Source organism: Papilio machaon, chromosome 12 (genome assembly GCF_912999745.1).
Source record: "Papilio machaon chromosome 12, ilPapMach1.1, whole genome shotgun sequence".
Lineage (NCBI taxonomy): Eukaryota > Metazoa > Arthropoda > Insecta > Lepidoptera > Papilionidae > Papilio > Papilio machaon.
Genome location: NC_059997.1, coordinates 6,003,776 through 6,025,239, shown reverse-complemented (window position 1 = coordinate 6,025,239; position 21,464 = coordinate 6,003,776). Strand labels below are relative to the sequence as shown.

The 21,464-nt window shown below is 31.8% G+C and overlaps 5 protein-coding genes across 7 annotated transcripts; 2 read left to right on the top strand and 3 right to left on the bottom strand.

The window, feature by feature from the left end:
• Positions 1–459: 459 nt before the first annotated feature.
• On the top strand, positions 460–4,924 carry LOC106719156 (methyltransferase-like protein 22). Of its 2 annotated transcripts, none has more exons than XM_014513423.2 (6): positions 460–844; positions 1,340–1,418; positions 1,674–1,781; positions 2,274–2,465; positions 3,302–3,469; positions 4,542–4,924. In XM_014513423.2, exons 1-6 carry the CDS (start codon positions 827–829, stop codon positions 4,841–4,843), a joined length of 867 nt encoding a protein of 288 aa, XP_014368909.2. In that variant the 5' UTR covers positions 460–826; the 3' UTR covers positions 4,844–4,924. The 2 variants fall into 2 exon arrangements, with proteins under 2 accessions (XP_014368909.2, XP_014368910.2); XM_014513424.2 differs by lacking the exon at positions 460–844 and adding an exon at positions 913–1,211.
• A 699-nt stretch (positions 4,925–5,623) lies between these two features.
• On the bottom strand, positions 5,624–7,540 carry LOC106719174. 2 transcript variants are annotated; one of them, XM_014513445.2, is made up of 5 exons: positions 7,372–7,540; positions 7,257–7,298; positions 6,707–7,176; positions 6,257–6,428; positions 5,624–5,867 (listed from the first exon to the last, which is right to left on the bottom strand). In XM_014513445.2, the coding sequence occupies exons 1-5, from the start codon at positions 7,451–7,453 to the stop codon at positions 5,629–5,631; spliced, it is 1,005 nt and encodes a 334-aa protein (XP_014368931.1). In that variant the 5' UTR covers positions 7,454–7,540; the 3' UTR covers positions 5,624–5,628. The 2 variants fall into 2 exon arrangements, with proteins under 2 accessions (XP_014368931.1, XP_014368932.1); XM_014513446.2 differs by lacking the exon at positions 7,257–7,298.
• Positions 7,541–10,280: 2,740 nt separating this feature from the next.
• Positions 10,281–15,922, bottom strand: LOC106719223 (polycomb protein suz12-B). Its single transcript, XM_014513508.2, has 9 exons — positions 15,741–15,922; positions 15,602–15,648; positions 15,231–15,518; positions 14,732–14,948; positions 14,282–14,517; positions 13,551–13,767; positions 12,747–12,952; positions 11,933–12,207; positions 10,281–11,557 (listed from the first exon to the last, which is right to left on the bottom strand). Exons 1-9 carry the CDS (start codon positions 15,838–15,840, stop codon positions 10,864–10,866), a joined length of 2,280 nt encoding a protein of 759 aa, XP_014368994.2. The 5' UTR covers positions 15,841–15,922; the 3' UTR covers positions 10,281–10,863.
• A 288-nt stretch (positions 15,923–16,210) lies between these two features.
• Positions 16,211–18,121, top strand: LOC106719152. Its single transcript, XM_014513416.2, has 5 exons — positions 16,211–16,658; positions 16,743–16,990; positions 17,069–17,201; positions 17,291–17,420; positions 17,884–18,121. Exons 1-5 carry the CDS (start codon positions 16,302–16,304, stop codon positions 17,967–17,969), a joined length of 954 nt encoding a protein of 317 aa, XP_014368902.2. The 5' UTR covers positions 16,211–16,301; the 3' UTR covers positions 17,970–18,121.
• A 603-nt stretch (positions 18,122–18,724) lies between these two features.
• LOC106719219 (ubiquitin domain-containing protein UBFD1) lies at positions 18,725–21,348 on the bottom strand. Its single transcript, XM_014513504.2, has 6 exons — positions 21,127–21,348; positions 20,598–21,028; positions 19,946–20,068; positions 19,708–19,849; positions 19,320–19,366; positions 18,725–18,948 (listed from the first exon to the last, which is right to left on the bottom strand). The coding sequence occupies exons 1-6, from the start codon at positions 21,137–21,139 to the stop codon at positions 18,838–18,840; spliced, it is 867 nt and encodes a 288-aa protein (XP_014368990.2). The 5' UTR covers positions 21,140–21,348; the 3' UTR covers positions 18,725–18,837.
• Positions 21,349–21,464: the final 116 nt, after the last annotated feature.

Sequence of the window (21,464 nt, the reverse complement as noted above, 5' to 3'; positions counted from 1 at the left end):
TTTTAATACCACGGAAAAACTAATTTCCGCTTTGCGACCGAAAAAATTTTTTGCTGATTCAGTAAACTAATTTAGCTGCGGCATTTTAGTCAATGAGTTCATTTTATCACGTATGTAATAAATAAAACTTGCTTATTTGAGTAAATTGGTAAACATTTTGATACTTAAAAACAAAATTAATACGAAACATTGCAAAGTAACTCCAAATAACTATATAATCATTCTACAAACGTTTATATAAGGATGGATGAATTTTAAATTGTACCACTCACGTAAAAGATATTGTTATTTCTCACAATTTTTACTTTTAAGAAGAAGTAAAAATATCAATAAATTATAAAATATAAAAGTAATAACATGAAACAAGATGAAACAGTTTTTTAAAAAAAACATGTGAATATGCTGTTTTTATAGTGGCAACTTTTATTTGATATTTTTTGACATTGACATTCGCGCGCAATTTAGGAAAACAAACCAAGTTTTGTAAATAACATGATATGGGTTTATCATGTCAATAAAGATTAAATCGTTAAGTTATCTGATAATATAAAATAAAATGATTACAAAGTTTGTTTGGGACAAAATATATACGAAGCTAAAACCACACAAAATCAATTTATCCTCAGCTGTTCCGTCAACTTATGATTTATGACAGATGAATGAAGTAACATCATTGCATGCATTGCATCAATATTTAAAAATTGAAAATAAATAATTGTTAGTAAATATTTTAGTAGTTTAAAAGAAACTGAAATTATAACACATAACGTAAATAAAATAGTAGCATTTGTAAATAACTAGTTAATATGAAGCATAGAAGTTGGAAATGGAAACAGAATCTGAGGTAAACTGTAATAAATGTTAATCAGTACTTACATGAATACAGTATTAATTTACACTGTTTAGTTAATAAAAGCTTTATTTATTTAGTAATAACACAGGGTCTTCTCTTTTGCAATATTACGCTAATTCAATCGATAGTTCTTTATAATATGTGAGAACAAACAACTATTTCTTTTCACGTGTAATTTGTGTACGAATATATTCTACAAGTGACGTTTGAATTAGTAAATTAATGGATATTGGCCTTCGCAAGATGTATGTTCAGTGAATTTATTTTAGAATTTTAAAATTGGCTAACATCCAAATTTTGTACACTTGGACTATCTTAGATAGTTCATCACAGTCATAGTTGATAATCACATGTCACGGTAAAAGTTCACTGTTAATTAAAACTTGTTAATTTAATAAAAAATCTTTGTATAGGAAAATTTTAATTTTAATTATTACTAAAGTGTTTCAAGATATTATTAATTAATTACTTTTTTTAATTTTACAGATGCCGGAGATGACAGTAACATCTGAAATATACCAGGAATATGATTATAAAACAAAACTTACGCCAAGCCAAGAAGGAAGTAAGTATATGTTCTATTTTATAAAGATATTTGATGATTATTTAAATTAATATAATTGATTTGATTGGTATCTAACTGTTCTATAATTAAAACACTAGCAATAGTACAATTTAACTTCAGTGAAAATGTGTAATTTATAATTATATTCAACTTAAAATAATGCCATACAAGTAAAAAAAAAAATATTCTTACTAAAGTAAATAAATTTACACTTTCAAATCATAAGTAACAAAAGAAAACTTTTAACTTTTTCAGATGTTATATCTGAGTTTCCATTCCTGCTGCCTTTGAGTCAACATTATACATTTGATGATGATGATGATTTAGATGTTGAAAGACCTACTAAAGCTTGTGTTAAGATTGGTAAGTCTTTTTAGGATAATAGTGATGCAATTTTTTACACATGTATGCATGTTGATGTACTATCAAGGAATCTAGTGGTATTCCACTTAAGAAGCAACAATAGTTTGAATGTTTTGTAAGCATTGAAACAATGCGGCAACAATAAACAATAGGATACAGCTTTTAAATGTACAAAAGACAAAAAATTGTACAGGACTAATTGCTTTTTACTGTTATACCATTGTTGGCACAATTCACTGCTATCTAATTGGTTGTTTTGTAAAAATGGACTAGAGATTGTCTCCTTCCAAGGAACAAGGCAATTTTTTTGAAAGTGTAACATTGCAAAGGGCCTTGACTGTACATTCCATTACCCTAGAACTCCATGCAGTGTTACTTATAATATTGTCATTTCTTACATTCTCTTTGACAAAATAAACATCAGTCAGTTTATGGTTACATAGACCAAATTTTTAAGTCAGCTTTTTTTAATTTATTCCTTAATTGTTTTAGAACATAGTTCCAAGACTAAAATAGCTTTGGTAGGTCTGCAAGTGTGGAGAGGAGCATTCCTTTTAGGTGACTTGTTGATACATTTGGGACTGAATGGGAAGTTGAACGGCAAAACTGTACTGGAATTAGGAGCTGGCACTGGATTTACGAGTTTTGTTGCCGCTTTGTATGCAAAGAAAGTTATTTGCACAGGTATATATAAATTATGTATTAATTAAATATTAGCATTTTTAAACTTATATTATAAATGGGAAAGTTTGAATGGATGGATGTTTGATAGAAGGTATCTCTAAAATGTCTGCACGAATCTGGGTAAAATTTATTATACACTAACGACCCGCCCCGGCTTCGCACGGGTGCAATGCAAAATATACCTACTACAGAATAAATGCACAATTTATTTAAGATACTTAAATGGATAAGGATTAATGCTGTATTGTTTAAAATCACTTCGTAAAAGAATAAAAATGGTTATGCTGGGTTATCCCTAAGAGATAGACATATGCCATCGCGGACTTTTTTGTTGAACTTTTTAAGGTGAACAATACTGTAGTACATTATTTTGGTCTATCTCGTAGGGTTCAGCCAGCGTTTGCAATATAAGCGCAAAAAAACGTGCTTATTTACGACATCACATTAGAAAACTTTAAATTTATCAGTGTTTCTCTACTATATTATGCATTTATTATACATACAAACCTTCCTTAAGAATCACTCTATCTATTAAAAAAAACCGCGTCAAAATCCGTTGCGTAGTTTTAAAGATCTAAGCATACATACGGACATACAGTGAAAGCGACTTTGTTTTATACTATGTATTGATATGAACATTGTCTGGAAGAACACATAGACTATAAGTTTATTAAATTTATTTAATTCCATGTGGACTGAGCCGGCGGGAGAAATCTAGTCAAATATAAAAAAAAAATATTTTGAATTATAGTGGAATTTCTAACAATGGACAACCAATAGTATTTCAGAAATAAGCATTTTCAGAGTTTACTAGAAGTTCTTTTTTTTAATTTCAGATATAGATTTGGGTGGTATATTGGAGTTAATTAAATTGAATGCTAAATACAATAATGAGTTAATAAAATCTAAATTTAAAGTGATGCCGTTGGACTTTAAGGAAATTGAATGGAGTAGACAATTGATACAAGAAATTCAAAAAGTTGATATTGTGATTGCAGCTGATGGTAAGATATCAAGTATGTTAGCAATTAGAAGTTCAGGTTAGGAATTAAGGTTCAAATGAAGGAGGCCTAATTTTAGTCCTCTTTCCATTTCCACCCTTTTCCTATATGGAAAGGATGGGAAGGGAATGTGCATAGGAAGGTTAATATTCTCTTTTTGTGTTCCTTTGTTGATTGAAGGTAGGCAACGCATCTGCAATTACGAATGTCTATGGGCAGCGGTCGCTTCGCTATTTTGGCGAATTCATGTGACCGCTTGTTCGTTTGCCACCTTGTAAAAAAAACTTGTGGAATTCTATGTTCCATCCAATGAATGAATTTGCTTATAGAAGAATTTAATGGGATTGAGAAAGTATATTTTCATGTTATTTATTGTCTACTAGCGGTTGCCCGCGACTTCGTTAGTGCAGGAAAAATAAATATCTTATAATATGCCCGCATACATCAGCTACCTTCCCCTCAAGTGGGTCCAGCTGTTCCGGAAAGATTAGCCGGAACAAATGCGGCTTACAGACAAAAATTTTAAAAATTTATTTTTCGTTATAATCTATGCAAATATATTTGAAATATTAATATTTTTCTTCGATATTACATACAGACACTCCAATTTTATTTATATGTATAAATATATTTTGAATCGTTTTAATGCATGTCTGTTTTTAATATGTCTGTGATTTCAGCCTTATTTAAATCTTTTAGATGGGTTCATTATAATTGATCGTTTCCATTAAATTTGACCCGCACTGGGCCAGCGTGGTTGACTATGGCCTAGTCACCCCTAAATTGGGGTAGGCTCCGAGCCCCTCGGTGGGGACGTATAGTGAGCTGATGATGATGATGATGATGATGATTAAATTTGACAATAGGAGCTAAAAGCTTTTCGTTTACGTGTTTCATTGTTACAAATTATAGATTCGTGATCTTTGGCGGCTATGTTACAGGCTAATCGTTGGTTTCTGAGACCATAATATCTGTATAAAACATCTCTCTCTCATTATCTTTTACAAAACAGAGAAACCGATATGTTTTTAATAGAGATTTTATTCTCAGAAACCCACGGTTAATCGTTTTTCAGTGATCTACGACGATGACGTCACAGCGGCGTTTATATCAACAGTGCAAAGGATTATGAATACAAATCCACCTAAAGTTTTATATATAGTTATGGAGAAGAGATACGTGTTTACTTTAGAACATATGGATTCTGTAGCGCCGTGCTATGAAACATTCCTGGCATTACTGCACAAGGTTAAAACGGAAAATGTCAACGCCACGTGGACTGTGGAACAACTGCCACTGGACTTTCCTAAATATTTCACGTACGATCGCGTGAATGAATTAGTCTTGTGGAAGATAACCTCAAAAGTAGTGAAATAGTCTGTGATATTGTTCTCGTGTTTGAATATAAACTTTGTTGATAATACTTGAGTTTTAATTGAGCCAACGATGCCAACTTATCCACTAAAACATATTATACATAATTTTATTTCATTACCTAATTCATGCATTGAAATAATTTAAATACTGTTAAAATATAGTGTTTGCGTAACATATTACATGTCTTGTTTTAATATTCCATCCATCCCTTCAGCCTCGTTACGCCCACTGCTGAACATAGGCCTCCCCCAAAGATCGCCACGTTTAATCTATATATATACTAGCTTTACCCGCGACTCCGTCCGCGCGGAATAAAAATAGAAAACGGGTTAAAAATTATCCTATGTCCGTTTCCTGGTTCTAAGCTACCTGCCCACCAATTTAAAAATATAAAAGAAAGTCGTGTTAGTTACACTATTTATAACTCAAGAACGGCTGAATCGATTTGACTGAAAATTGGTGAGCAGGTAGCTTAGAACCAGGAAACGAACATAGGATAATTTTTAACCCGTTTTCTATTTTTTTATTCCGCGCGGACGGAGTCGCGGGTAAAAGTTAGTATTAATATTATTAGTAGTATTTCATATCACACACACAGATTAACTTCAGGCAACATTGACTTTTATTAAATAAAATAACCGACACAACTCTCATAATTTTAACATAGTACAATAATAAAACAGTATAAAATAATAAATAACATGTGACAGTACATTTTTGATTTAAAAACGAATAATAAATTTATACCTATATTGTTAAAAAAATGTTAGGTTAGGTTATTGATTTTACTTCTGCGTCGGCCAGAATTCGTTGTATTTGGTGAGGAAGGTTTTCTTTAGTTCCGAATTCCTCGCCTGCTGGTCTTTCTCTTTGCTAAGAGTTTCGATACTTTGACCGACGCAAAGGTCGCCCGTGAAATGAATGATGACAACTTGCGTATTAAACGATACATTTTTATCTGGCGAATGCTTCGTGTAGTTGGTTTGTGAATCGAAATCCATTTCTAACGATAAAGTTTCGCCGGCTGCAAAAAATATTATTTTAAACAATAGTAAACCGTTATCAATCATCATTCCTAATACACTCGCAACAAGGAATGTTAATGTTAAAAGGTTCACATTAGTGTGCCAGTTGTATGCCAGCGCTGATTTTCAGTACTGAGAGTTCTACTGCACTATCATAATGTAAACCAGGCATTAACAAAACACTTTATCTTACTACCCTCATTTGATTTAAAAGACGTGAATACACGTTTCTTATTTCATCGGTCGCTTGGCAAAAAAATTGTTATGAACATCGCCTACAAAGAAAAAGTCTTAGTAACTGCATTTTTTCCTCTGCCAAAACTGTTTTTTTAAAATGTTTTTGTACAAGTATTTTGGCAGTGGAAACTCTCAGTAGTATAGTCAAGACCTGCGTTATAGTCGTCCGAGTCGTGTGTTGTTGAGTCGCCGGTGCATTCGAGGTCGCAGCGGTTGTCTTTGAGTATGCCGCGCACCGTCGTCAGCTTGCTGATGGCCTTCTCGTTGCTCTTGCTATTCTGCTCCACCTTGTGCTTGTCGATGTTACGTAGAAGTTTCTTCATCTAAATCAACAAACAATTCGGTTTCTATAATAGGACAAAATACGTGTAATTATCTTCGCCAACTAGACTGTCTATCAATGTCAATTGTTATAATCTTGGTATTAGTCTTTTCAAATATCTTGGCGGCCCAAGGTCATTGGCGCATTGCGGAGTAATCCTCCCCCCACATCCCGCTACACCTTGTTCTGCGCAACGACTTGCGCGAAGTTAAGAGCAGCCAAGATATCTCAAAACAGTTATACTTAACCGTTAAAAATTAAATTAAAAAATGGTCTTACGGTTTTGGACATCTTTTTCGGTGGATCCGGGTACGTCATTTTTGGCTCGCCGGGATTACTTCCTACGCAATGAAGCGTATTTTTGGGTATATCAAAATCTGACCGCACTGGCGCTCCGTCCATCCCGTCTTTAAGTCTACCGGGTCCAGTAGTAGATTTACTATTCGTCGGCACGTATGATGATCTCGAATTCTCTTTGTGTATTTTACTAATAGGCTGTTTGTTTTTAGTATACTTTTGATCCCGTTTCGTAGGTAGGTCGTCATCATTCGAGAAACTTTCTTCTGAAGTTGATGGAAATACTTCATTCAAACTGATCACCTCTACGTTACATTCTTCGAGGCTGCATTGACTTCTGGCGCTCGGTATCTGACATAACTGATCCGTAGAATGAATACTTATAAATGATTTCTGTGCAAAATCCAATGTCGGGTCTTCATCCGTTAGTGATGATTTCTTAGAGACGGTTACTAAAAATTCAAAAATTATAGAACGCTTCTTATTTAGAAATATATTTATACTGAGATTTTTATTAGTATGTATAACTTACCAGCATATATACAATTTTCATTATTATTATCAATTATTTTACCTATAAATAAATAAATAACTTTTGTTTATTATATTTTTACAATGTCTGTACTTTCAGATGACAATAAACGTACCTTCGTCATCTGGTCTGCCTTTTCTAAATGTTTCTATAGAATCTATTTCAGATAATTTATGTGCATTCTTCGAATGTGACATATTTTAACAATAAATTTCAATGTGTGAGCTTTGTCAAATGTCTTTGCATTTTTCTCTGCATCGTTCGCCATTGGCAGTTCCAATTTCAATATTAAGTGTCAATTTTGTCATAAAACCTCGTTTTAATTGTTAATAATCATCATGCTTTTAAAAGATACCATAGATAAATTAATTGTGATTTTAATTTTAAGAATATTAACTTGAAATTAGAACTCTCTTCATATAAAAACAATGATTTTTATGATGTTCACCTTTATATTAGATGAAAAGACTTTAAAAAAAAATTAATATTTATATTAGGAACTAGTCCGCGCGGAACAATTATAATAAAGTTACCTTCCCTTCAAAGTTCCGTCGAAAGTTGGCATTACGCGGAACAAACGTGGACTTTTAGACAAACAACAAAAATTTAAAAAAACGTTTTACATTATAGGTAGGTAAAGCAAATGCATCATGTTCGGGATTTTTTTTTTCACTTGAAATATACACCAGTCAGCGGCAGATTTGTTAATGAATACAAAAAGGAAAAATGAAACTCATGATAATATTGAAAATAATTGCTATATTCCATTTCATAAGTACAAGACGTTATTACATATTATACAAGAGAACAGTATAATATAAATATTTTAAAACAATTTGAAATAACCGTTGTTCGTTTGGAATACATTTTATGTCACACAATATACAAAAGGCAAATAAAACTTATAATAAAACATTGAACTATGTAAAAATAACGATACTAGAAGCTGTAACAATCTAATCTTACCATTTTAATAGAAAAAAAAAACGATTATTATAGACAAGTTATGACAAACGAAATATTAACGCCTAAACAATATTGTTCTATTACAAAAATAAAGTTATTTTTTTCTACTACATCTACAGTAACTCGTTCAAATTCTTGCCAATATTCGTTTTATAAAAATGTGAAATTGTGATCGAATACCATGACATTTTATTAAATAATAATTTCTGTTGTAAATAAATAAATACATAAGTAAACAACGGGATATATTTAGGCGAAATATTTCTTTGTAAAGACCTACAAATTTGTTTTTTTCATTACTTAATCTGTGCCACAATTGACATTAAGAAAAATTGTATTTTAAATAAAAGTTGGCAACACTCAAAACGATAGTGCTTTTACCACAGAGTAATAAGTTTATGTAACTATATGAATCTTGTCTATATTAATTTCAGAATAAAAGATTGAGATTTATGTATTTATAAGGCAACCGGAATTACAGTCTTTTTAATGGCAGTATTATTTGCAATTTTATTATTAAAATTTGGTCTATAATTTAAAATGCATTAAGACGCATTTGATTTTTAATTTTTTATCATATTTGGACAAGTAAACAAACGCTCAGATTATGTATTTTTATAAAGAACATTTTTTGTTTATGTAAATACAACAGCAGAAGGTTTTAGGCGTTAAAGACGAATAAACACTTAAAAGAAAATCCAGGGGTACGCAACATGCGATTCAAATTGACAATTTAATTTAAAAAAAAATTAACTAGAAATATTTTATTTCTCCATTGTTTCCGAACCTCACTGGAATCTACTTGTCTACCCATGGATAAATTTAAAACACATAAAAACAGAATAATTATATTTAAATATCCATGATTTTAACCAAAACAGTGTAGGCAGAGTGCCGGATTGTACAGATTAGTTATTCTTATGTTTTGAAACATATACAATCCATTTGACTATTCTAAGATTTAATTCAGTATTAGTTTATTTTATTTAAGTTCGATATCTATTAAGTTAATAACTAAACATAAATTAATTTCGCTCACATTAAAAATATCATCGGTATTCTAGCCATATTAAGTCGAATCATCCAGAACTTTCGAGATCTTACCAAGCAGTGCGAATTTAAATTATTTCAAAGTATGCTTACTAAAATTAAAATTATGCATAGCCCAGTCGTATAATTAAAATGTATAAAATTAAATTAATTATAACGTAATAATAATGTTATTGTGATTGGCATTTAAAGAGAGGAGTGGGCACGATTTAAGACAGGGGTCGTCAACTTTTCACGTATGTATCTATCTATTTTACAGGATAAAATCACAACTAAGTAGATAAAGGATGAGAGATATTAATATTGTTAAAATCTATTGTAAAATGTATAAACCTTAGAAATGCCAACCCTTCGCCGAGTTTCTAAGTTTTCAGATACCTTGATAACTCTAGTTCGCGCGAGTCGTTAAGTTAATAACTTTCACAATTAGAGCCTTGGGCAACCTTCTTTATTGCTTTCTAATTTAAGTAATAACTATTTGTTGATTTCTATTTGACAGTTTTAAAAAAATGTTTTCGTTTTATTACAATATTAATATTCCAATAATTTCGTTTTTTTTAATCTGTAATATTTAGTTTCGTTACAATATCAAAAATGCCACTGTCGTATTTAACTGCACGGTATGGTGACTTATGAATCTTCTAAGTTCATTACTTTCGACCACATCTCCACTTAATATTACTTAGGATTGTGGTCAAGTTCTAATTTATTAAATAACTTATTTATAGGCTCATAATTGATTGCTACAAAAAAAAATTACCTTCAAATTAAAAAAAAAATCAGGCAAGATCTGATGAGGCAGAGGCCTCGAGAACGTAATAAGACAACAAAATAACTTATTGGATTCAAACGCAATGTAATGAAAAATTTGAGTTGCGAATGAATTCTTACCAATGAAAGAAAGAAAAAAGTAATTTATTTTCATACGCGAATAACGCCATCTTTTTATGATATTTATGTACTAATTTTAATAAAGAAAAAAAATAAAAATTAAACTAAATTCCTTGTCTAACAATAATTTTGAATTTTAACAAAGAAAAAACCTCTCACGACTATATATCACTGATGGGGTAGCCAGAGGTTGTCTACCTCTGAGCATATTTTAAATGTATGAAAACTAATACATAATTTTCCAAATTCGTAATTACTACCTAAACTGTTGTAATAATTAATTTAATTTAAACACATACAACAACATTTAGAAAGAAATACAACAACAATTTTTTTTTTGCATTCAATAATTTCTTCTACAAATTCATGTAAATTGCACCCTCAAATAAAAACACACGAGATTCTATGAAAATGTGCATCGAATCTAAACTATTGGGTTTTATTAATTAAATAGAAGCCTAGTAGAAGCTCTTTTATCTTATTTCAGAATAGAAATAGCTATTTGCTATCTATCTTTTAAGAAAATTGAATAATTCGTTAACACTGTTCTATAGACATATATAAGCGGGTACTTGTAAATCCAAGTTATAAAATACCGGAAACACATCACTATAAACGAGTATATAAAACCCACGAGTTGGTGATAAGTTCCAATTACATACATTATACTGTAATTGTTTCTTAATTGTCTAAACATTTGCTATACAGAACTTTTTCTTTCCGATATAGAAGATCGTTTGCGACTCTGAATACTGCCGGAGGACATCTTTCTTTTAGTCTCTCCGCTTGGACCTGGAGTAGAACTTGTAAAGTTAGAACTTGCACTGCCCATTCGGTTTGCGTTCTGTAAATTTGATGTTTTTCTTCTCACAGACGGTGAAGCTTCAACATTGTTCAGTTTAGCCGTTGTAGTTTGAGGTTTCTGTTCTATTATTACCGGCTGTTGATATTTTCCGATCAAATTCCAATGTTCCCGCTGAGCTTTAAGTGATTCTCGCATCTTTTCTTTGGCCTCGGCATTATCTGCCAGCATTTGGTTCAGCCTTTGTATAGTTTGGTATAAAGCGACCGGACTTAGGAGTCCGAAATCGTGTAAGGAACACATGTGGAGTATAAAGTTTCTGTATAGATTCTTCTCTAGCAGCTCCTTGCCTTTCATTTGTAGGAACATTTGGCAAGCGAGCGGTATCTGGCAATCGCCTACGTAATTGTACTTCATAACGTGAAGGTTCCACATTTTCATGAGTTCTTTCTCTCCTTCATTGACATCTGTGAACTCATCTATCATCATCATAGTCTTCTGTTGCAACCACAACGGGTCCGTTTCACTTTCAGAGTCGATATCCAATTCATTAGGATACACAGGTAGACAGGTTATCGTGTGATGATATAATCTGAAAGGAGAAAATTAATTTTCGAATTTGACGAAGGTCGAGGTTCCATGTCTTCTATAAAAAGCTTTCTAAATATAAACCGACAAAGTTATTGAACCTGTGGGCATAAGTCAAACTAAACTATGTACTAACAGCTCACTAGCGCCCCTCATCAATGTTTAAAAAATGTCATACAATCATTTTGTACTGTAGCTGTCATTTAATTTTTATGTCATTTTCTAAGTAGGTTTTATATGTATCTCTGTTAAAACCAACTTCGATAACAATGCCTGTCTGATCGGTTCAGATATATTTGTTTAACTATAGATCACAATCAAATGAATATGATATGCATATTTGAGCTGTCGCATAGCAAAAATTAATTACTATACTTACCGGTTATGTCCTGTTAGATATGGACGCTGGGACTCTGCATCCGCGTCGTCCAGCTCCAGGAACTCGGCGAGGCTGTGTCTCTTGGCGCGAGGAGGACGAGGTCGGGGACGGCAGACGAGGACGTGTGTGAGGGAGGCGCGGCGTGTGGGCCCCGCCCTCGGCCCTCCCCCACAGCCTCGACCCTGAGCCGCTATCAGGTCGTGCGGAGACCCGGTGTACGAGCCGTCGTATAGCTCGTTGATTGAAACATCGATACGAGCACCTCCGGGGATCGGCTGTGTCAGAAATGTAAATCAAATTGTAGTTGAAACTATCACTTGATTAGCACTTAGATCAATGTTGGATATAATGATAAATGTTGTATAATTAAATATAATTGCAAACATTATCAATATGTAAAATTCAATTATATTCTAGTTAACAGATCGACGAGTTTTGTTACTAATTTTCTTTTATTCACTACTAGCTTTTACCCCCGACTTCGTCCGCGCGTAATAAAAAAATGCACACAAGATAAAAAAGTTCCCATGTCCGTCTCCTAGTTCTAAGCTAACTCCCCATCAATTTTCAGCTAAATCAGTTCGACCGATCTTGAGTTATAAATAGTGTAACTAACACGACTTTCTTTTATATATATAGATAGATTACATTTTTAATCTTGCAGTTTACATCTTCAATAATTTTCCACATTAACATTGACTATAATATGGAAAAAAAGATAGGTTCTCTATTAATTGAAAGAAGAACTTGTAACATTTTAAACAAATCTAATAGAAGGGAGCACTAGTATTTGTCTAAAGGTGTTATTACTTACAAAATAGGTGAAATTGAATCTAGAATGGCATAGTTTAAGATGTTTGAGCAGCGAGTAGAGAGCCCCGCAGTCGAGCGAGCACCAGGGGCAGTGCAAGTCGTCGCACGCCTCCGTCTGCTGGCGCGAGTTGTTGTTGTACAGGAACTGGTATATGATCTGCTGACGTTTGCCGTCACCTTCACTGGTATCCACTTTAGACTTATCTCCTACATACAAATATTTACGTATAATAATATGAGACACATAAACTGACTTTTTAAAAACCTTATACTAGTTAAGTTTTAGTTGTACATTACAAGTAACACTAAAACTGTACTCACTGTAAACATGTACAACTAAAACTTGAACATGACAACCACCTCACTTGCATTTTAATGAAAAGGTAGCTTAGAAAAAGCTTAATAATAACTGCTTTATTGTAACACTCATATACACAATTATGTGGGAGCCTTGGTTCTTGAACAAGGGCAAATTCCTGTGTATCAGGACCCAATCCATTCCCCCTATCATTAAATTCATTTTACATTTAGTGACAAAAGAAAAAAACAATTATTTATAATTTTCAAAAAAAAGAAATAATTTTTTTTTTTACAATTCGATTTTTTTTTTGTTTAAGTGTGTTTTAGATTGGTGTGTGTGTGTATATGTTTCAGAGTGTGTATGGTGTGTGTGAATGTGAGCTTGCTGGAGGAAGTTTGAGAACTTTATTCATTTATATGCTTTTTGGATAGAGGTGTAAAGAAATAATGGCAAAATGTGCACACAATCTTTATGGTAAAACTTAAAACATAATTTAAAACTCACCATTTTTTATGTCATTTGAGTGGCACTTCTGTGTGGGTAATCGATCTTTGCTAACACTATCTTTCTTAACCCCGTTAGTTTCAGTAGATTGCTGGTACAGTTTCGGTCTATTCACCAGACCATTGGTAGGTTCCTGACTCCAGCTCAACTTGAGTTTCAATAGGGGTCTCACTTTGAATATATCAAATGGATTAGTTTCTGATTGCACATCATTTTCCTTAAAAAATACACAGAGAATATGAATGCTTAGTTATATTATTGCGACTTTTTTCATGATGCCTTTTGCAGGGACTTAATTTACCATGACAATCTTACTAATATTATAAATGTGAATATTTGGATTGATGTTTGTTTAAAGGTATCCAGAACAACTCAATGGATCTCGATGAAATTTGGCATAGTTGTTGATCATAGTCTGTAAGAACTTATAGGTTACTTATATTTTCTTAATTCCGCGCGGACGGAGTCGCGGGTGACAGCTTGTAAAAAATATATATTTATGACTAACATAGCAAAGCAAAGCAACAACATAGCATAATATTATGCACAGTATAGTATATATTATATTGTAACATTTTATATTATTAGTAGTATTTAGCTGTAGCAGTATTAATGTTTTTTTTTTATATTATTTATTACATTTGTAATTTTTTTTTTTACTATATTCAATGTGAGCAACTCTAGAATAGAGAACTTGTTTTTTTTTTAATGTTAACTAATAGTTTGCTTACATTAGGTATTGTCTCCCACTGTGCCATCAGAGCTTTGTGAGGTGACCGAGCAATGGTAGCACTTCTACTGCCAGGAGTAGCATCATGAAGGACCAAGTCATACTCGCCATTCGTAAGTAAACAGCGGTTATGTTTGTCATAGACAATCAACTCACTGCCATAAAGTTTGCTCCATTTGTTTTCCGTTGTCGAGTTTAAGTGATCCGATGATGATTTTATGCGTTTCGTTAAAGGCTCTGAAATTAAAAAAAAATTAGCAAATTATCATAAGAAGACTATATATTGCTTTAATTTATAAATCATTCCATTACATAATGAATAAGATAATAATGGGAGCAAAACTAACACAATCTTGTTTCATCAAGATAAATCTATGGCTTACTAATTACATAAATATACATTACATAAATATATTTAAACTTCATTTAATATTCTGATATAATCAAATACCTTCACTATCACCATTGGTAATTTCCGTGGAACTTGTTGCAATGTTTGTGGTACTATTACTAGCAGCTCTTGTCACTGTGACCCTCAGCATCAGCATGTATGACTTGACATTAGGTCCCTGTGATGGACTGAATGTATCACTGGATATACTAACTGCGGACGCCATAGCGGGAGGTTCTGATGTTGACGGGTTTAAAGGAACTGAACAACTGCCAACCTGAAATTTGAGACATTGTTGTAGAATTTTAAATGCTACAAGATTTGCACATTTCATCAGTTTTATCTTAATTTTTAATTTATAGATTAGTTGTCTAGTCAACTTATTATAATTTCTCCTTATATTTGATTGATAAGATTTGATCATAATTAAAAATTAAAACTAGGAATTATATAAACAAGAATTGGTGCTTTAATCAAATAAAAAATCCTTGAAATAATTTCAATAGTTCAACTGTAATTGTAAGGGAAAAAAATATTTTTAAATGACATAAATACTTACAGACACTTCAATAATGGCTGATGAACTTTCTTTTCTTTTCTTGTGGCAAATTTTTAATAGTAGTGTTTCGACTTTTACTTGATAATCTCTGGGATCATCTAAACTTTTATCATAAAATCCTAGAAATGTGAGCGTCATGTAGCCGCCTAAACTGTTTGGCTGAATCTCTGTACTCTTTTTCAATGTAATTTTTTCTAATAATGAATCTACCTTGAAGCCTATTCTACTTTTATTACTTCTCGACATCCTTCGTTTCATATATGACAATGTTCTATTGAGAAATATTGGCTGTAAGAAAAGTGAGAGGAAATTATTTAGTAAACGCGTTAGTTTATCAAATACATGACATTAAAACTCCGAAGTGAACATACCGATAACATATTACGGGTTCGCAAGAATCTGTATATTTGTGTGGGCTCTGAAAAATAGAATAATCGAATAGTTTTGATAAAGCAAAAATTAACCAAACATGAACGCTTGCATATCAATAGCCACCGTTACTGAACTTACTTTCAAAGGCTTGTAAAAACAGTTCATGATCAGCTTGTAAATGATCTATTTTAGAGTTTTTATTTGTTTCACTGTCTTTATCGCGCTTTTTAGGAGGCATTTTTTTGTTCTAATCGAATTAATCCTAAAACCGCCAAGTTCATCAGTTCGTTGACTTGATTGACATGACAGCTAGCGTCAGGTCAAACCATAGACGAAATGAAACTTTTTTTGATAACTATAAAGAATGTACTTTTCTCGTTGGTGTCTTTATAGAGGTCAGTGACTTTTCTGAATGTTCAATTAATGCACAAAATGTTAAAAACTACCCAATATTATATGCTCCAAAATATGACTATTAAAATAGTCTGTTAAACAATTGTTCAAAGCTAAACACGAAAACATTTTCACTGAGGTACTGATAAACGATCACAATTTTAAGTAGAGGAAAACTTATAACTCATACATCGACTTTGACAATCAAAAACAATAAACAGTTTGTCAAACTTCCAAAATGATTTGTTTGATTGGGAAATTTTATTTTTAAAATAATCAATATTTATCCTTCTGTGAAATGGCATAATGAGAAAGTCGGATCCATATGTTTACTACGTAAAAAAGCGTTTAAAAAATGTGCAAATAAGTGGCTTACGAAGGGGGTTACAATCATCCGAATTGAAGCAAATTGATTACATTTGTAACTTTACAGAAGAAAATACAATTAAAAAAACGCGCAAAAGGATTATAATTCTTATAGTAATCGTTTCGATTTTAACTGTGGTTGTAAGTAGTATAGTGCACAATATATTGACTGCTAGATGTCTAGTACCTCTCAATTACTTGGTGTGGGAAGCGACGCGTCCTCTCGCTGATTGTGACTATTGTGTGAATATTACGAAACCTATCATACTACATAATGTTACTCGTGACAACTTCAAAGTAAGAGCTCATACTTTGCATAGGTGATATCTGAGTATAGGAAAATAATATATTTTATTAATTTCTCATTGGAATCTATTTCAGATACATGCATACACATCAAAACCTATTGTGATAAAAAATGTTATTAATCATTGGAGAGCAGTAAAATACTTCAATTATTATCTATTCAAAAGATTTTATGAACACACAATGGGAAGTTATGAATTATTTGATGAAGGTTGTCAATTCCTTAATTTTAAATCTGACCTTTTTTCTTTAAAAGAAGTCTTTAGTATGCCTAAGGAGAGAATAATGAATGCACCTGGACAAAAACCTTGGTATGTTGGATGGTAAGTGTTTAAAAATGCAAGAAATTAAAATATTTTACATGTAAACATTATTTCTGTGAGATTTACAATAATTTTCAGGGCCAACTGTCATCCTGATATCAAATCAAAAATAAGGCAATACTATAGTATTCCAGAATTTTTACCTGATGATGCCGAGTTTCCAGAGACTGAAAATATATTCTTTGGTTATGAGATTGGAGCAGTAATGCATGTAAATATTTGTATTTAAATATTCAAAAGTAATAAATTGAACTTGACTATGAATTTATAATTTTTATATTTATACACTGGTATTTTTAGTTGGATTACATTCCTCGTCTGATGTGGCAAGGGCAGATTAAGGGCAGCAAAAACTGGTCCATAGCTCCTGTACCTGAATGTGAACAAATTTGTCACAAATTTCAATTTTACGTTGAGTCAGGTGATGTTGGTAAGAATATTCAATATTCTGTCTTAAATAATATTTTTTATGCAATATACTTTCACTGTAACTGCCTAAATAGCACCAAGTTATGCCGAAATCTAATCACATCAAATTGATTTTGAGAAAATGACATCAAAAGTTAGTCTGTTTTTATATTTGTTCTTTATTTGTGGCTTGGTGTTTACATACTATTGTTATGTCAAATGAGATCATAGGTTCTGCTGTTGTTGTTGTATAGTAATATATATCACATTCTGTTCAGTTTGGTGTCAATAACTTATTTTTTGACAATTTATGGGAGATTTTGACATAATTCAATCCAATTATCTTATTTATTCCATTTTATTACTGTTTTTCTGGTCTTTAATTGTGCATATTAGTATAATGTAAGAACATAAATATTAAATCATATTGAAGAAAAATTAGGTGAGAAATATGTTAATTTGTGATGTAATTTGAATATTTTCAGTGCTGTTGGATACAAGAGTGTGGTACCATGCAACAAGTATACCAAAGGGGCAGTTTTCTGTCACATTGCAGTCTGAATATGCTTAGATTAAGAGTACAAAGTATTATGCTGTAAACATATCCTAATGCCAAAAAATTTAGTATTTTTCTAATACATTATTTATTGTAGATCTAATTAAAAGGTGCCATTTTCGTAGTGTGACTACAATTTACTTTATACAACTTTATTATTATATTCAATAAAGCATTTACTGATAAGGTATGGATTTTTAATAAAAACAAATGTAGTTTTAAACTTTTTTTTTTTCATCTATATCTATGATCAATATCAGTAAATAAAGACTTAATTGGGAAAGCCAAGTTGGAGAACAATTTCATACATAAATATGTAAAATCTGCAACTTTATGTTCTCCCAACTAATTCTTTATTTAAAGCGACCAAATATTTTAAAGTTTACATAGAGATCAGGTTTGAAACTCAAAGAGAGACTAGGCTCAGAGTTATTACAAACACTTATTTATATTATGGTAATATGTTTCCAATAAGAATTATTATAATCAGGCAAAATTGTACAACTCCAAAACACAAATATGCATAAAAATGCAATTTTACAATAGACAAAATAATAAAATTTCTCATTTGATCAAATATATGCCAGTATTTTATTGGACAAATTTAACTGACATGGCAAAATATCACAAAAGAAACAATAAACGGTGTATAAGCAATACTTTAATTTTAAAAAAATCGAGTCTTGCTCATATACCTGTTAAATAAATGAAACCTTAGCGTAACAAAAGAAATTTAAAAATCACTGACAATGTCAAATTTTGTTATAAACAAAAATAGGGTTCGCATGCTAAGGCTTCATAAAATTTAATATTGCAACTACCCAAGTAGCATTCATAGAAAGTCAGACAACAAATGGGCAGTAAATTGGACAATTCAATTTGATTAGAAAAATTGCCAAACACCGAGCACCGCATCCTTGATAGCTTCAACATACTGAGCTGGTACCCAGTATAGCCAATACCTTGACGCTTCTGTTGCTCCTAACTGCAGGCCCTAAAGAATGAAAATAAACATAAATACTACAGTTTGGATTTTAAAATCGTCGTAGAGTTGCAGAAAATGATCTTCCAAACTGTCGGATTCAACTTATAAAAGACCCATTCAAAGACATAATGTCATTTATGAGACATTTTTATACAACAACTAGCTGTCGCCCGCGACTCCGTCCGCGCGCAGTTAAAAAAAAAATGAAAAATAGATGTTGGCCGATTCTCAGACCTACTGAATATGCTCACAAAATTTCATGAGAATCAGTCAAGCCGTTTCGGAGGAGTACGGTGACGAAAACTGTGACACGAGAATTTTATATATTAGATATGATTTGTATCAGTGTTTCAGGAAATAAAACTGTATAATTTACTTACCATAATGTGATATTCTTCATGATCTTTAATGGGTTCTGAAGTTATACCTAAGAACAAATTTTTTATAATGATTAAGTAAACATAATTATTCAATGACATTTTTGAGTTGAGTAAACTTTGATTCAAGATTCATAGTGTTGCAATAAAATGGCAGTGGTGGATAATTATACTTTATTGTATGCAGAATTATAAAGGATTTATAGAGAGGCACCAGACAACACTTCTTGTCAGGAACATAGATAAAGAGAGAGAAGTTGGCATAGATTAAATATAAAGGAGCAACATGCATAGACTATATAATACACATAGAAAATTAGAAATATTTCAACTTCACTGAAAGATATAATAGTAAATATTGTTTTTCTATAATTCAATAAACAACACTTACTTTTTATAGATGTCATGGCAAGCTTTTCAGTTCGTTCTTTTGTACCAACCCAAAGTTGATCTTGTTCAGGTTTGAAAGTGAGCCTCACTTTACCTCCATGCTTATTTAACATTCCACTGAGAGGGATAGGAGGCAGCGGTTCCTGCAAAACAAAGTTATGTTACTAACATGTTTCATGCCACTATAATTTTTTTCATATAAAAATGAACTTGTTAGGAATTTTTTATGTAATTATTACCTTGACACCTTTTATTCCAGGCATCACATCTGGTGGAATACCTTTATCAAGTACTTTTCTATGGTTCTTCTGCATGCAAAGTGGTTCCTTACTTGACTGACTACTAGATTTCTCTTCTACGTCCTGAAATGTTACTGAAACATTATAGTTGATGCAATAGTTGTCAATCATATCAAATATGCATTGAGTTATGGGAGAGTAGCTACCGCCCGCACAGAATTATTAGAAAAAATCTTAATTAATAGCCTATGTGTTCTTTCAAGTTATGTACTACATCTATGCCAAATTTTATTGAGATCCGATGAACCATTCTGGAGATACCTTGTAACAAACATCCATACAAACATTCAAATTTAGTTTTATAATATTTATAATATAAGTAAGATTTATGCTTTTTTCTAAAAACAAATTTATATACTTTTCAATGGTAGGCAGAGATTTTTAGTGCTTCTCCGTAAGACAATTGAATGTTTTAATAAAAGGATACTTGAAGTTGCTTTTAACAATTTTGGACACTAACTTCTTTGTTAGCTGTTAATGATTAACATGTATTTTAAAAGTTTACTTCAGCTAAAAAAGCTTTAATAATGTCTTAATGTAAAAGAGTTATACTTAAGTATAAGAAACATGCACTTGAATGTTTTGTACTTACCTTTGGTGCACTTTTCACAGCCAATATATCATCCATTTTAGAGCCGACCAGCATGACTTTTCCACCTTTGACTACTCCAGCTTTCCTGAGAGTCATGTTATCCCGGGCCATGCCTTTTATTATTAATTTCTGTGCTGATTGCGGCACACCGCATATTCTCTCCAAATGGGCCTTTAAGTCTAACACGGTCGCATCGTAAGCAAATGTTATTTCGTGTTTGACTTTATTAAAAACTACTGTAAATTCGACTTGTTCAGGAATTTCACAAACGGAATCGTCAATCGATTCAGAGCTGCAGGCTGCGCTCTCTGCGGGGGCTTCCGCGGGATCTTTATCACTATCGGCAATTTGTTTGTCTAAAGCAGTCTTAGTATTTCCATTTGATATTAAGTTTGGGTCGCAATTTTCTGTTGTGTCACCTTTTCCTGAAGCTAAAAATGAACCGTGAGTTAGCAAAATTCTAGAACAAAAGACCTAGGTAGAAGAGTGCGCTAACAAAGATTTTTTAACGATTAATATGACAACTCACCAATATAATCCATATTTGCATTCGATAAAAATTTTCTATGTAATAAATAAGTAAAGACCAATAAAAAATGCCGTTGTTTTGAAAAAATATTAAAAATACAGTGGCTGACGTGAAGCAACAAATTTTTTGTCAATCGTCACCGGGAGCGGGAGCCGGTTCGTTCGGAAATGTAGACTTTTTAAACAAGTCTTTAAATAAAGATATTAATTTATTTTGGAATAAAACCACAGATATATTTTTTGCTTTTGTTGGTGTCTTTTAATTAAAAAAACGCTGAATTGAATTGAAAATTAAACCTTTATTTATTTTTATTACCTACATTGATAATCGATTGTATT

Excerpts from the sequence above, each read along its gene's own strand:
- LOC106719156 (XM_014513423.2), top strand. Across the intron at positions 2,466-3,301 it reads AAAGAAAGTTATTTGCACAG|ATATAGATTTGGGTGGTATA; the intron begins GTATATATAAAT and ends TTTTAATTTCAG. Across the intron at positions 3,470-4,541 it reads TATTGTGATTGCAGCTGATG|TGATCTACGACGATGACGTC; the intron begins GTAAGATATCAA and ends ATCGTTTTTCAG.
- LOC106719174 (XM_014513445.2), bottom strand. The coding sequence starts at position 7,453 with ATGTCACATTCGAAGAATGCACATAAATTATCTGAAATAGATTCTATA. Across the intron at positions 6,429-6,706 it reads CGAAAAAGATGTCCAAAACC|ATGAAGAAACTTCTACGTAA; the intron begins GTAAGACCATTT and ends TTGTTGATTTAG. Across the intron at positions 5,868-6,256 it reads CTCGGACGACTATAACGCAG|CCGGCGAAACTTTATCGTTA; the intron begins GTCTTGACTATA and ends TATTTTTTGCAG.
- LOC106719223 (XM_014513508.2), bottom strand. The coding sequence starts at position 15,840 with ATGCCTCCTAAAAAGCGCGATAAAGACAGTGAAACAAATAAAAACTCT. Across the intron at positions 14,518-14,731 it reads TACCAATGGTGATAGTGAAG|AGCCTTTAACGAAACGCATA; the intron begins GTATTTGATTAT and ends TTTTAATTTCAG. Across the intron at positions 11,558-11,932 it reads TATCTAACAGGACATAACCG|ATTATATCATCACACGATAA; the intron begins GTAAGTATAGTA and ends TTCTCCTTTCAG.
- LOC106719152 (XM_014513416.2), top strand. The coding sequence starts at position 16,302 with ATGAGAAAGTCGGATCCATATGTTTACTACGTAAAAAAGCGTTTAAAA. Across the intron at positions 16,659-16,742 it reads TTACTCGTGACAACTTCAAA|ATACATGCATACACATCAAA; the intron begins GTAAGAGCTCAT and ends AATCTATTTCAG. Across the intron at positions 17,202-17,290 it reads AGATTGGAGCAGTAATGCAT|TTGGATTACATTCCTCGTCT; the intron begins GTAAATATTTGT and ends TGGTATTTTTAG.
- LOC106719219 (XM_014513504.2), bottom strand. Across the intron at positions 19,850-19,945 it reads CTGGAATAAAAGGTGTCAAG|GAACCGCTGCCTCCTATCCC; the intron begins GTAATAATTACA and ends TTTGTTTTGCAG. Across the intron at positions 19,367-19,707 it reads TGCCATGACATCTATAAAAA|GTATAACTTCAGAACCCATT; the intron begins GTAAGTGTTGTT and ends ATTTGTTCTTAG.